At 42.3% G+C, this 15405-nt stretch overlaps 1 protein-coding gene across 3 annotated transcripts in view; it reads right to left on the minus strand.

Moving 5' to 3' along the window:
• Positions 1-15405, minus strand: part of znf385c (zinc finger protein 385C) — a 124318-nt gene that overhangs the window by 3259 nt on the left and 105654 nt on the right. For 2 of the 3 annotated variants that reach the window (XM_067570355.1, XM_067570357.1), the window contains 5 exons: positions 11156-11375; positions 3828-4196; positions 3481-3668; positions 1986-2084; positions 1340-1429 (listed from right to left, as the gene is read on the minus strand). In XM_067570355.1, coding sequence (XP_067426456.1) covers positions 1340-1429; positions 1986-2084; positions 3481-3668; positions 3828-4196; positions 11156-11375 — 966 coding nt within the window. The remainder of the gene's footprint in view (positions 1-1339; positions 1430-1985; positions 2085-3480; positions 3669-3827; positions 4197-11155; positions 11376-15405) is intronic. The other variant, XM_067570356.1, reaches the window with a different exon arrangement.

Below are 15405 nucleotides of genomic sequence, written 5' to 3' on the forward strand. Positions count from 1 at the left end.
GAAGAACACAATGAGGGCATGTTTACTGGGCAAACATGTTTCCCAAACTCATTGCCCTTGTTTCAACACGTAGCTGCAGTACCTAGTCTGTGGAGTAATGTGTGCTCATACATTGCTCCACACTGAATACCGGACAGACCTGGATTTCTGATATCTTCTTGCATGAACATTCATCAGACAGACAGAAATACATAAAGCTCTAACTCTCTAAGCTCTCTAATGTTAACAGGATTGCTCTGATTTTTTAACCTTAAGAGGTAAGATTTACTCACTGGCCATGATAATGATGCAGCTTAAGGCTGGAACATGCTGCTCTGGACTGGAACTTTTGGAGACATTCACATCGCTGTTTCCTTTATACTTGTTCACATTTCGTTAATACGTTAGTGTGTTTTTTTCTTTTCCATTTCCAACCCACAGGTCGGCTTCTCTGTGCAATCTCTACAGACCCTGTGATGCCAGTCAGCAGCCAAAAACTTTAACAAAAACATTTTAAACCACATCTCTGCTCTCAAGCCCTTTTTTTTTTTTTAATCAAATACTCACCACCTATAGGCCTGTAGGTGCCTCTGAAAAGTTTACTCAGTTTTCAGTTTGCTTATTCACAGAGGACTGCAGCTGTTTTCAGCTTGGATGCAAAGGTATTAGTTTCCCAACAGCATAGATAAATGCACCACTTTTGTGTTGTGCTGTTGCCTTCTTGTGGCGTATTTAGTAGTATTATATACTGACCATGCAGATAAAAGGTTTTAAAACTTGCTGTCAATCACCAATGCCAATTTTAATCCAATGTAACTAAGCAGATCCAAGCAGACTACCTCTTCTATAAAGCAGAAAACTACAAACTTTTCAGAGCTAACTTTATATGGAGTATATATTTGATATGCAAAAGATAGATTTTTGATTAACTATTGCTTATAAGTGCAATTTGCAATCTTCCACTTAGCTTGCAGACCTGTTTGGGTCATGGAACTATTCAATAAACAAAATAGTTCCATGATACAGAGAGGTGTGAGAGGAGGATGTCGTATATTGGTGAGGAAGATTAAAATGTTTTACAAGTCTTGTGAAAACAGCAATAAAAACTTTTCTGATGTCTGTCCAAGAAGCTGTTAGTTTTCTAGGATCAAGACTGAGCTCAGGCCCATGCATTGATAACAACACCACCAGTGAGTAAAACAAGTAACATGTAAAAAACAACTGAACTATCCCTTTAATATAAACATAACTTCTTCATTATCTCTGCTCAGTCCCCTGCCCGTGGCCAGGCCTAAAGTTTAGCCAGCTGAAGCTCTCGCCCTCCAATCCAACCCCAGTCTCTGCCTCTCCTGCCACTGACCTGCGAGGAGAGGGAGGTGAGGTTGTACTGGCTGAATGCTTTCTTCATGGCAGACACAGCCACGCCTGCATAGCCACTCCATCTCACGTTCTGTAGGATGGAGGAGGAGGAGGAGGAGAAGGAGTATGGAGAGAAGGAGAGATGGGGAGGTGTGTATATGACAGGAGCAGAGAAGTGATTAATCTGGAGTGCTGATTCAGGCTGCTGTTGTCAGAGCTGGTCAGTGGGGGAGAGCAGGACTATTTTAGACCTGTCTCAGGGGTAGGGGACTCACTGAGTACAACAGTGTGCTTAACCTCTATGACAGCACAGGCACACACGCATGCTGCCTCACTGAGAAATAGAAGCCCCGAAGCGCAATGTAATGAGATCTGTGTGTGTCTGGGTTTTACTGTATGTCTGTCAGGGCTGGGGTCAAATCAGTTAACTGTAACAGAGATAAATTAAAACGGGTGTTTAAAAATGCATTAGTTTACAAGCTAGACTGAATTTATTCCAATGTTGGCGCATGTGCGCGGCATGTTCAAGCATATCCTCTGTAAGAGAAAGGCAATTATGTTTTGTTTGTCTTCCTTGAGTGTGTGTGTATGCACGCATATTTGCGTGACAGTGTTTTGTTTGTCTGTGTCTTTATGCTGAGACTTACCGCTAAGCTGGAGCTTGGCTGGCTCTTGCTGTGGGGGGTAAATTTGGGTTTGGGTGGTTTTCCGGCCAGCCTATCCTTGTGCCTTCTGCTATTCATGTGCTGTCGAGACCAGCAGAAATACCATTAGCGAGCTAACAAGCATCTGTTGTACCACAGTGGAACAACTTCAAATGTTATCTGCTGAATTAATAATGGATACACATTGAGTTTGACTGAAGTGCACTGAAATTACATCACATTACTTTCTACCACTGCCACACTATTTCCTTCTCTGGCTGAAGTACTAACAGGCTTATGTCCCCCTGGGATAGGGGATGTTTATATAAGTCCACTGGAATGCATTTAAGGCTAAAGCAGCCTGGGTGCTCACACATGCCAGCATATCCTGTATCTTTTCCACATTCCACTCCAGCATAGGCAAAGTTTCCGAGACAATCCCTTCACTCAGATGTAGTATTTAATGAACATCAAAGGGGGAGAAATTACTTTCCCAACATGGTTTGATGCCAATGTAACCAGAAAATTAAATACAGCAGGCATTAGTAGCTTGCAATAATGAGTGGTAAATACATCCCTGCTCAGTGAAGAGCTTTGCAGTTAGTTAAAGCTTCAGATGATATCTGTCTAATGCGGAAAAATAGCTGCTGCTTGAATGTATTCTGCACTCGCAACCTGCTTTCAATGGCTTCATTCATGTGGCTGTAAATGAAACTGCTGCTTTGATTTAAGCACACACACATTTCTACCGTCAAGGTGATGTTGAAATGGTCTTTTGGATTAAGTAATGTCTTTAAAATCTCATAATTCATGTTTAACACTTTAAATAGACATCATTTGTGCTCACTTTTATAACTGTGCATCAGAGGTCAGTCTGGTCGAAGTTTAATGTGTAATATCGGTCTCTTGATGTGTAAGTTAATTGCTAACTATGTGCAGGCAGTTCTGTTTTCTGATTAATTCTGTGGCCGCATCATCTGTCTGTGAAGGTGAGGTAATTATATGCAACATTTTCTCCACCACCTGACGTGATTGGGCTAGAGTGCTTTTCCCTGCAGAGTCAACAGTACCTCTATGCCCTTTTGAATACAACCCTGTCAGGTTAGCAGCACTCTCACTTAGTATGCCTTGACAAATCTGCAGGACTTCTCCAAACCCCCGCTTCTCTCCTCATCTTTCATTTCATACAGCACAAGAAGGATAGTGAAGTCTCTGAGTCATAGTTCTTGCTGTTTCATACTCCTGCTCTGCCACTTTACAGTGAAAAACTTTTGATGTCGTTTGTGGTGTTAAAAGTTCAACAAGTGAGTCAGTGTGATCCTAAGTTTGGTTTGTGAAAGGTTGAAGAGTTACTCCATATGTGTTCATTTGTACCTTACACCTTCTAGCAGGGCACAATGGAATATCTAAAATCTACAATATAAATAATACATTAAACACTCAACTATATATTTACATGCATTATAACTTGAATATCCATGTTGCTTTTGACCCTCACCTGGCTCAGCTGGGTCTCAGAGTTCACAAAGATCTCACACACTTCACACTGGAAGTTCTTGCTGGGCACCCCGACGCTGCCTTTGCTGCCGAGCCTCTTGCTCTTACAGCCCGCACGAGCTGCCACCACCTTCCCCCTGCGTCGCGGCAGGACGCTGTGACCTTCCAGCATCAGTTTGTGCTTTGTACCTAGTGGGAAGAGCAAGATACAATAGCCAGGTTTGTTGTGGTACAAATCACATATTACAGGCCTTTATCTGACTACAACCAACCAAAAATCAATTGCAAATATAAAATTAGTGTTTTGAAGATAAAAGTGCATGCTTCCGAGTCAAGCTATGCTCTTACCGCTGTTATGTGCTTCCAGTTGGGAGACTGAGTTTACTGTGACTTTACAGACAGGACAATGGAGGTGAGCTTTGCTCTTCTTGGGGTCCTTGTCCTCATCTGGACGTGCGTCCCCATTTGTGCTGGACGTATCTGCATGGCTGCTTGACTCAGTGGTCAGGCCCGCAGCCTCAGCGGCTTCTGGGGCTTCAGGAGCACTGGTGTCAGAGGCAATCTCAGAAAGCTGTGAGGAAGGGGAAATCTGAGGAGGGGAGAGGGTGACCAGCTCCACAGAAGAAATCTCTGATACTGGCGTCAGCATAACTGAGCTCCTGGGACTCTCCTCAAGCTTCGCCTCCAGGTTGGCTGGTTCTAGATCAGACTGAAGACCTGCATTAAAAGGTAGCAATAAAGGAGAATGTTAGTTAACTATGGTTCATTCAGCAGTAGCTTATTGTAGATACAAGTAAAGCTTTTTCCATTACAGTTAGTAAAACCCAACAGAGCAGGATGTTGTCTGATAAAAAAGGCAATGAGCCCGACTAAATAAGAAAAATCAGCAAAACACTTTGTAGATTGACTTAACATCTGAGTGCAAATATAAAGTCGGCAGAATTTATCTCCAAAAGCATTTCACTTTTTCCACATTTCATTTTTGCCTTTATTGGATAGTGGGCAGTGAAGAGGTAAACAGGAAACAACAGGAAAGAGAGATGGGTATGACATGCAAGAAGGATCCCTGGCTGGAATCGAGCCAGGGACATTATGTGCGCAGTAACCATTCAGCTACCAGGGCGCTCTAGCATTTCACTTTTAATACAATATTGCAGCCAACATCAAGAGTGCTTTTCAAGTGCTGGCTTTGTGGCTTTTCTGATATAGTAGCAGCCTTTGTTTTAAACCATGTGGAACAGACTTGATTAGTGGTGGTTTAGGCAAATCGCCCTCCCCCCCTCCCTCCTCCCTCCTCTCTCTCTCTCTCTTCATCCCCTCTCTCTCTCTCCTCTTCTTTCTCTTCCCTCTCCTTTACTCTCCCTTACTATTCAAATATCAAGTGGACCCAGAGTCTCAGTCAATATAAACAAACCCATCGACTGCCAGGCCTGGCTGATAAGTCACTGGAGTTCCATTACACATCTCCCCTTCACCCCATTGCCCTCCCAAGGGAGTCGCACACTTCACCCCTGAGCACTGTGTGCTACGCTTGCTGAATATCTCCATTTCCCCCACCCGCACACACACTCACAACCCTCCACAATGCAACTGTGCTCCATTGATTTTCCCTTTTACGTCCAAGAGTAAATTCATCATTGGAGATAAGGGTCTTCCTCTCTCATTCCCGCTAAAGAAAAAGAACCTATATAGGAGCAAGATTAGACAGTCCCCTCGCTGTAATGAGAGTGACCCCTGGGGGATTGGCGCTCCTCTGTAGGGGGCGGGGGTGGGTATGATCCTGAGCTTATGTGAAAGACAGGGCCACCTGAGAAGTGTCTAGAGGCGAGCGATACTGATCAATGGATTTAGCAGGCACCTTACACAGGAAGACGTGGAGGCTGGTGGGATTCAAAGCCCTCTGCAAATCCAAAGGCTCGGATCATGAAGGACCACATTCGGCAGGGAGTAATTTCAGATAAGCCTGCTGAGTTTCATTTAGCCTAATTTTTTTAAAAAAAAGCACACTTCAAACTTGAATGGCCAAATCACCAGTGAATCCTATTGAAAGCAAGGCCAAAAATGAAAGTTGATCAACCAAAAATTTCATTAATTCAGCCAGCAAAAACGCCAAACATTGTCTGGTTCTCACCTCTCAAATGTCTGGGTTCCTCAGTAAATGTGATTTACTGAAGAAGTTACTTGCAATTTTCTGACATTTTATAGACTAAATGAAATGATTAATCATAAAATAACTGACATACTGCATGAATTGATCATCAGAATCAGAAAAATATCAAGTAGGTGTTCACATACAAGGAATTAGCCTCTGTGTTGTGGTGCATGACAGCCAAAATATACACAAAATTAAATAATCTAAAAAGAAAGAAAGAAATTTACAATAACAAACATGTAAAATATATTCTAAGTGAGAAGAGTTGCTACAGGTAATAACAATAACGATAATAATAATAATAATAACAATTGTGTTAATGTAATGTGCCATGTTAGACCAAAAATCACAGATGTGCAAAATATAGGATTATGAGATTTTACGTTAATATAATTTGTAGCGTCCATGGGTGGGATAAAGTCAGTGGGGGTCCAGGACTTTGATGATGAGATCATGGAAATAATCCTCAATTGCAGCCAGAATCCAAAGTAATAGGAAGAGCTGGTGATTTGAAGCACACTGGGGAAAAAAATCTTGTGAAATAAATAAAACCTTTGATAAGTACCAGGGCTCTCTCAGCATCTGCCCTGTTAAAAAAATGCCTCCTTTCTATCATTCAGTCGTCCAACTTCCATCTTCAGTCGTCCCCCAGACGACGATAAGATGGCAGACATTTCCACCGAGATTGGCAAACTGTCAGACCAAAGGCCAGCATATTGGCAGTGCCAGCAGAGACTCTCTGGAGTAGGACTATACAGCAGTGAATTATGGATGTTTGGATCAATGTTGTGCAGGCAATCACCAGTTTTATTTAACTTGAAAAGAATTTAATCCACATTTTAAAGGGAAAATTCACTGCTGTGAAAATGATGATTTCTTAAAATTGGGTCACCTATGTAGTAGAAATGTGGAATTATTTTTGAAATCTGTGCCTATGACTAGAGAAAACTGAGAAAAAAGCTTGAGATTCTCCATAACACTCTTAAGGGGGAATCCTAAAACAACCAGAATGCTTTGCACACGGTCTCGTTCTATCAGCTACTCACGGTGTGTTTACAGGACGCAGGGAGTGAGTACAGAGACAAAGTTTCATTGATAAAGTTAGTGAGCAGCGTTAGATCTCTTAACTGAGGCTTATTTTCATTCACAAAACGTTTCACCTCATCAAGTCTGGATATATGTACCGGTGCTGTCTAGTCTGCTGTCTACATTTCAGTTTGGTTTGGAAAATAATCACAGATGAAAGGGTGAAAAACTGCAACCAAACACTGTTTCTTTTATCGTTTTGGACGATGAGGAATTGTGCTCAAAGCTGAATGCAGCTGCATAAATTACAGATAACACACAGTCACTGTTGTGCTGTTCTGTACTCAGAGTTAAAGTCCGATATAATATTCTGTCAGAAAACAAAGTCAGGTTTACCAAAGCACCGCAAAGTTTGTTGAAACGTGGAGTTTTCTGTTTTCTCTCCCTTCTTTTTGACCATCCTCACCAGACGGGCAACTGTCGAACTGTCGATACTGCAAAGCTACCCCGGCTGAAGCGACTCTCTCTCATCTGCCACTGAAACATAGCTCCAGTGGACGTTTTGTTCTCCACACTCTGTTGTGTCTGATTCCACGGTGCGTCTCTACTCCGACATTATATCGTAGAGCTAGTTGTTTGTTAGTGTTAGTGTTAGGAATCCTGAACTTTGTATGTCAGGGTACAGCTGTTAGCTTAGCTCTGGTGGTTGCTTTCCCTTCATACCCTGTTGTGTCTGATTACGCAGCACAATATTCGGCTTTGTATCATGAAACTAGTTGTCTTCAAGTATTTAGTAGTATGATATTTTAGTGTCTGCTTTTCCCTATCGCTAGCGTAACATTGTAGACAGGAGTGTTTGGGGAAACCCACATTTTACTGTCCTTGAAGGCACCACTACAGAAAATGCAGAAACGTCGTTTGTAGTCTGAGCCAGATCTCCAAAGTATAAAGTTAAATTTTTGCCAGCAAATGAGCAAGGACCCCTGGGTGCAGGCAACATGGAAGGAAGTTAAATATTGTTCATTTGGATATACTACCAACATTGTAATGATACAATGTTGGTTGCAAATCGGCAAAGTTTTCCTTTTAACAGTCCAATTTAATATGACAGGCTTTTAGAGAGTAAACACATCTGAAGAGATTGCTATTCATCAGATTGATCTGCTGAGAACTTTAACCACAGCCAAACAGCAAATTAATATGAATCACACTCACATGCACATACACACACACACCGAGCAGTGATCCAAGGCAGCCTCAGAACATAAACAACTTCCCTGGAGTAAGAAAATCCTTGCTTTAAATCATCATTACTGTGGTGACAGAGAGAGTCCCTGCGAAGACGTTTCAACAGCAGTCAATCAAAGCTGAGGGTGATTGATGCTTGTCACGATTGATGCGGGCCCTCTGTCTCTCTCACTTGCTCACTCGCCGTCTACCCACTCCCTCCCCTTGTTGGTGCGGGACATGGTTTACAAGCATTGATTAATCCCTTTCTAAGATTGAAAATGTTGTCTCTGATCGTCCCTGACTTTATGGTACAAATTGTTGCGGTAACCCAAGAGACAGAATACCTGTAGAAAGCAAGAGAGTTTTACTGTAATGTGATAGAATTTATAGGCAAAAAAGTTTGTGCCAGGCAACACAGGACAATTGATGGAATTGAGAAAAGTAGTTAAACTGAAATCCCCATTGGTATAGAGGTTGTGTTGGTACTTTAAAGGGGACATATGCTTTTTGTGATTTTTTGTTATTTCTATACTGTTATGGTGTCTGATGTCTATGTCAAACATGGTCAGGCCATGGCCAGGACTTCAGCCTGCTCTGAATGCTTCATTTGCAATGTTACCTCTACTTCCTCCTCGTGACGACATTGGATTGTTCGCGAATACCCACAAACGGCCGCGCATTGGTAGTTTTTGTTGTTAAGGTTGTTCCACATGTTGTTTGAATTGTCCAGTCACATATTTCAGATCAGATTTGGGCTCAAACATGCACAGACGAGGAAAAATCATACTAATACTGATTGTTTACGTAGCCTCTGGAGCCGCTGAAAGTCGGCCGAGATGCAGCTTCCGGGAGCTAACCAATCAAAACTGAGTGGGCTCATCGGGAGGGGGGCCTTAAAGAGACAGGAGCTAAAACAATCTGTCTCAGACAAAGGCTGAAATGTGGGGCTGCATAAAGAGCCAGTATAAGATAAATAAGGAGTTTTTTTTAACTGTAAATCATACAAAGATATACTGGTAGAGCCCCAGGATATAAATATACTCCTGGAAATGCGCAAGATACATCCCCTTTAAAGTCCTTTGTTTGTGTCTGGCTCTGCCATATTGCTATTAAATCTATGGTGTGTTTTTGCTAGTTTTCTTCATTTTGTTGTTATGTCTCATTTTGTTGCATTACTTCGATCACTCCACACCCAAATACACTTGGACAGCCATTTTGTGAGCCATTTGTTCTTGTGTACATTAGAAAAAGTGCACTTCGAACTCCCTCCAGCACTTCACGGTCAAAAGGTGGTATATGAATGGTAGTGGCCTCCTGTGTCTAAATGTGCATTAGAAGGTATTCTAATGGACCTGTGGAGGATGACCTTGTAGGCCTAGAGGATGTCTGTTTATTCTGAGCCAGACAGACTGTTTAGAGGAACAGCCGACAGATGCGTTATTGGTTCCTGATGGCAGACAATGTGGGCATTACCCTCAGACAGCTCCCCACCAGCCTTCGGCTTCGTGGCAGACATAACTCATTTCATAGAGTGTTAATTTGGAGCGCTATTTCATTACAGGTTGGCATTGTGGTGCGTGCCACCACTGGCTCGCACTGCTGCATTTCAATTTCACATTAGGCCAATCACACAATTGGGCTTATTAAAGAGTGTTCCTCCTCACGAAATTGCCTTGGAACTGTAAAATTATTCACAGCATAAAAACTAGCTATGACTTATCTACTCCCCACTGACCCCCTCCGCCATGCTCCTTCTCCCTTATTCCTCCCTCTTTCTCTCTCTCTCTCTGTCTGTCTCCTTCATTCATTTAATCTTATCTTTCATTTTCCATTCATCATCTCGTTTCGTCTCTGCTGCTGCTTCCCCCTTTTCAGAGCTCTCCTTTGCAACGGCGGAATATTAAAATGAGATTTGATGAGAGCGTTATCAGGCCCCCAGTCTTTTGTCCACTTTCTCCTTTCTGAAGGAGACTCTTAGTGCTCAAGGCAGAAAAGTGTGCGCGCGTGTGTGTGTGTATGTGTCCACGTGCACACGATTATGTCTATGAGCGGGGATAAAGCACAAACTGTCTCCCCTCTTTCCCCAAACCTTCATATCTCTTCTCTGATATTCAATCTAGCATCCAAGCGCATTTTGAAATTCTCCTCAGATAGTGATCTTCTCTGGGGCAGAGGAAGTGGAGGGGAGGATGAAGTAAGAAAGTAGAAAAGAGAGAGGGGGTGGGGGGGGAAACTGCTCTACCGCTCCTCCAGTCCCATCACCTCGGATGGATAAATGAAAAGTGTGGACCCAGACAAGTGCAACATGAGAAGGTAATGGGTTCAGTCTGCTGTCAAAATGCCATCGGAGCAATTCATGCTCTTCAAGCTAAAGTTGCAGCCTTGTCTCGTGGAAAAGTCAACATTCATATTCAGCTGAAAGAAACCAACGCACTCCATCTTTCTATATAAAATGTCTATGTTTATACCACAAATGTGAAAACATTCAAACTTTTTGTAAGAGAAGACGAGTGCCTTTGATTTCTTTCAACTTTGACAGCCCCACAAATAAAAACTCTCTCACCACTATTTTGCTCCTCTAAATTCAGCTAGCATGATGTGTCATTCTTTTCATGCTGCACAAATACACCAATTCTGGTTCCACAACTACCCTCTCCAACCGAGATAGATAGTAGAGAGCAAGAGGGAGCAAGAGGGGAGTCAAGCAGTGGAAATTAAGAGGCAAAGGGGGTAAAAACGACCCCTGAGAGGCTCCAATCGATCTCAGCCGGCCCCTTTATTTACACAACATCTCCTGCTCCTAGACATCCCACAATCCCGCAGCTTCAGAGCCCTCCATCCATCACAAAGCACAAGGACAGAAGGCCAGGTCAGAGAGGTTTGCCAGGGGTATGTGGGTTTAAATTGCTGAGGTTTGAATGAAGAGAAACGCGGAGGGGATAGGACGGAGAGAGGTGAGGGATAAGGTGTACAGAAGATGTAATCTCAGAGTATAACACAATGGCGCAGAGAGAGAGAGAGGGCGATAAGGGAGGCCAACATATGGTGGAGGAGGGTGGAAGCTGTCAGTGATGTGAGGATGAAGAGGAGGACTGGTGGAGGGGATTTTATAAAGATGATATGGAGTGAAAGGGGGAATTAGAGGACGTAAGGAACTGAAGCGTGATAGAGCGATCATCAAGAAGGTGGAGAGGGGCGGAGAAGGATTGGTTACAAATAGCATGCTTGTGCTATAGCCTTCTTCCAGTTTCTCTGTCAGTTTACGTACTTGTTCCCTCCACTAAGCTTGTATCCATGAGCGCAGGGAGAGCTGCCTCAGACGTAACCGTCTTGCTCCTGTCCCGGTCTCGTTCCCGGTCTCTATCTCGTTCTCTCTCCCTTCCTGCGGATAAGGCTTCCCCGGCTCGTCGTTGCCTGTTCTTCTGGGCCTCCATGGCTTTAAGCTTCCGGGCGTGCTTGTGGCCCTTATAGTGGGCCTCTGCTTGGTTCTGCAGGAAAATGAGAGGAAACCAGGTTAGCATAGAGAGGCAGAAAGGAGTGTTTCACTCAATGCATTATCTGCTGAAAAGTAGAGCCCACGTGCAATAAATGTTAAAATGTGCGCCTGAATATTTGCTCCCTCGCAGACATACACAAGCTGCAAGGAGGAGAGTCTGTTTCCACCTGATAACAGCGCTGGCACATTGGGAGGCCAGAGGTATAATTGCATGTGTAATATGCAACAAGAGAGAGGATCCCATCTCCACAACTACCCAATTATTGTGCACTATGAGAGTCAGCCTCTGCAAATCCTAGACACATGTGGCAATACATACTAATATCACACACATTTGAGCACTCACGGCGCATTCACGAGCACACAAACCCACAATCAAAAGCAAAAACATTCCGACTGATTGCGAGGCAGCAATTAAACACGTTCACGCACACATATCTGTCTGGGTGGATCGCGATGTACCTTCACGTTCTCACGGCCCCGTTCAAATCCAAGAACAAAGCCCCTGTTGTCAGAACAAGCCTGGATACATAGGAATAGCAGGGAAATCAATACAGAGATCACTCATTAAAAGCTAAAACAACCTCGGGGAATCAGCTCTCATCAGCTCCTGGCCTGGATAAGACAGTTATAGAGCGAAGGAGCAGAACTAGAACCCACGTACATTCAATAAAAACAGAACAGCCATGATTAAATAAAGAGTTTTGTTTTAAATCATATCCAAAGTGTGAAAAACCTGCATGTCCACAATACTCAGTAACATGGACTATTTCCATAGTATGTACCCTCAATGTTTTACAAATGTGTGGATTAAGAAATAATGATTAAGTTTAAATTTCGTTTGTTTTGACATGTAGCGTAAGATGCGGTGCAGTTATTCCTTCAAGACAGCGATGCTTCCTTCCGAGCCCTCAACCACTTAACGCTTCTTTGAGAAATAAATCATGCAAATCCTCAGGCACCAAACAACCTGAGTGAAGAGACTGGACGATGCTTTGAAGGACTCCTAAGTGAGGAATACATCCATGCAGAAATGACAAAAGAGAGTTGCAAACACTGGAAGACTCTTTTATTGAAGGCGCAATATGGATTTCTCTGATTATCTGAGCATCAACAATACATTGCATCCCATAAGCAATAAAATGATTACTGCTGGTGGGGTGTTAGCCCACAGATACACACACACAGTACACCATGAGACATACAGTCTCATGTGTTAGCTCTCTGTAAACACCAGCAAGAGTTAACCATGTACACTTCACATTAGCGAGCCTCATGGTGCAATATAATGGAAGCCTATAAATAATGTGGCTGTCAAAGCATCTGTAAAAACAACTCTAATACCTCAGCGCATCATGTGACTGATCTGCTGTGAAAAGGCTTCAGAGATTAGCGTGATGTGACGAATTCAGCCAGCGCCTTCCCCACCACCAGTCTCTCCATCCAATTGAGTCTCAGTGGAGGCAGAGGGACAAGGTGTGAAATGAGCTTTGGTTTTCACATCACCACCCCAAGCAGCAGGACTACAGGGAGATACACTTCTCTTCTAAGGGATTCCTTATTGTCCAGTGATTAAAGTAAACATTGAGGTGTTGAGATGTTGAATCATCTCTCCCCAATAACTACTAGCTTGTAGCAAAAATAACAACAAAAACATGAAAAATTAAGCGGATTTTCCAGTTGGTTTGCTTAATTTAACAATCACTGAGCTTCCTCTGTTGATTGTGCAAGCTGATGAATAGCAGGGCCTGAAGTCATGAACAATATGGATGGATGTCAAAAAAAAAAAAAAAAAGGGTTTTTACCAAAATTGCCAGTCACAGATGTGTCTGGGATTTTTTCACTGCATTGTGCAATAAATAAATGAAGCCCAATTATGTTCTATTCTGTTTCAACAATGTAAAATTTGTAATATGGTAAAAAATTTAGCAGGTGCAAGAGTATAAGACGTGCTGAAAAAATAGAATCATCCACTCCAATTAACTCGATTGTTTCCAGACCCAAATACCAAAAATGGCCAATATATTATTTAGCAATTTTAGACATCTTCCATCTATACAGTAATTAATATTAAAAGGGCAATCTTTCAACGTCTAGGGATTGCAAAAACACTCAAACAACCTCTTGCCTCTGTACCTGATGATGAGCCTATTACACCATCTAATATGTAATAAAGAAGAATATTTTTAAGGGAGCATCCTACAGTGTTGCTAGTCATCAAATAAACAATAAATAAAGTATGTGACAGCTATATCTGATGGTCCACATCACCGTGCAAAAATATGTTGCCTTTCCTTTTATTTTTTTTTTGGTTGAACAGGGCATTTTAGTTTTATAGCAGAAAGGCTGAACAACTTAGACAACTAGAGAACATTTGGGCCATTCAAAAGTTATGGTGCGATATTAAATTGGTGTTAAAACCGAAAACAGCCCTACATTAAATAAATATAAGTGAGATATGAAATTCAATCCACAAAGCAAAACTGAGAGTCACAGATCCATGAGTTTGAAGGATAATCAGACACCAAAACACCGCACAGCTGTTTACAATATTATGGATTTTACAGCTGTGGAAAGTTATTACAGCAGCAATCATTTAATTTTTCGTTTGGACGATTGCGAGGAAAACACTTGAGATATGGCGTTCTTGTTAAAAAAAAGTATTCTTTCAAGAAAGTGTATATATTTGGTTGGCAAGTCACGCTGCGTTCCAGCAAAAGTTGAGCCTTGTTCAACAAGGTCAGATTTAATCCGCTGGAGGTCAATAAAAACAAAAATTTCCAGCTTGTCTCAAATAGCTCTTTAAGGTCAATTTGTGCTATATTGAGCAGCAGAGGAACCTTACTTATCTCCCCTTTGAGCATTATGCATAAGGATAACTTGGTATAATATCTGAGCAAACTCTGAGGAGGGTGCATGGAAGTGTTAGGAAAGTATTCATAGTCTCAGAGAGACAGATAAAGCTACAGTCAGACCTGACACTCCTCTTTAAGTCAATGTGCGAAGGCAGGGAATGGGATTTGCTCTAGTGTGTGAAGAGCACGTCTGTGTCTCCTCTCCCCCCCTCAGCTCCCTGTCTCCTGTGCCTCAGCCCTTCTTTGAAGATGGAGTCCAAAAAAAAAGTGTGTGTGTATGTGTGTGTGTGTGTGTGTGTGTGTTTGTTTTACTGCGCCCAGACCTGAGATATCTTAAGGCTTTCTGGACTATTAATCTATTTGTTTATGTGAGTATGCATTAAATGTCATGAGATATTTGCCTCTATGTGTGTGTGTGTGTGAGTGTGTGATATAGAGAGAGAGAGGGAGAGAGACATAGTGTGCATGTTTGCATGTGTACAGAATGTGTGTGTGTGTGTGTGTGTGTGTGTGTGTGTGTGTATTTGTGCGAGTGCACTAGAGGTGGCAAGGATGGGAAAAATGGGACGAGGAGTCGAGAATGCTGCTTCCTGTTGGGGCTGCTGATTGTTTCTGCTCTTTGCTGATAAATGGCAGCACTCCCTGCTGTCTAATCCCTCATACCAAAACAACAGACACACACACACACACACACACACACACACACACACACACACACACACACACACACATACCGATTTCACTGAAAAGAAAATCCAACAAAATTTTATACACAGAAAACCAGAAAAAAAAACAACAACTAACTTTTGATTTAAAAAGGTACCTATATTTGTAGAAAGGGATACACTGACCACGGATAGTTTTGCATATGCACACCAAGATACACACATTTGCTTATACACACACACAAATCTGCGCACAGTATACACAAACACAAAGAGTAAGTGTGGATGATAAGAGCTGAGGTAATTTTGGAGTGACCATATGTTCAAAAACCAACATTCAAGAAGACACAGAAGCACAAAAGAGATGATGTTCTATGAGGCTTGACCCACTCTTTGCTATAGATTGCTTTCATGTTGTAAATTACAGTCTAGAGTGCCATCTCTTTCTCTCTCTTATTGTCCCTCAACTTCTCTATCTTTCTCATAAAAACCACAGCTTAAA

Source organism: Thunnus thynnus, chromosome 17 (assembly GCF_963924715.1).
Source record: "Thunnus thynnus chromosome 17, fThuThy2.1, whole genome shotgun sequence".
Lineage (NCBI taxonomy): Eukaryota > Metazoa > Chordata > Actinopteri > Scombriformes > Scombridae > Thunnus > Thunnus thynnus.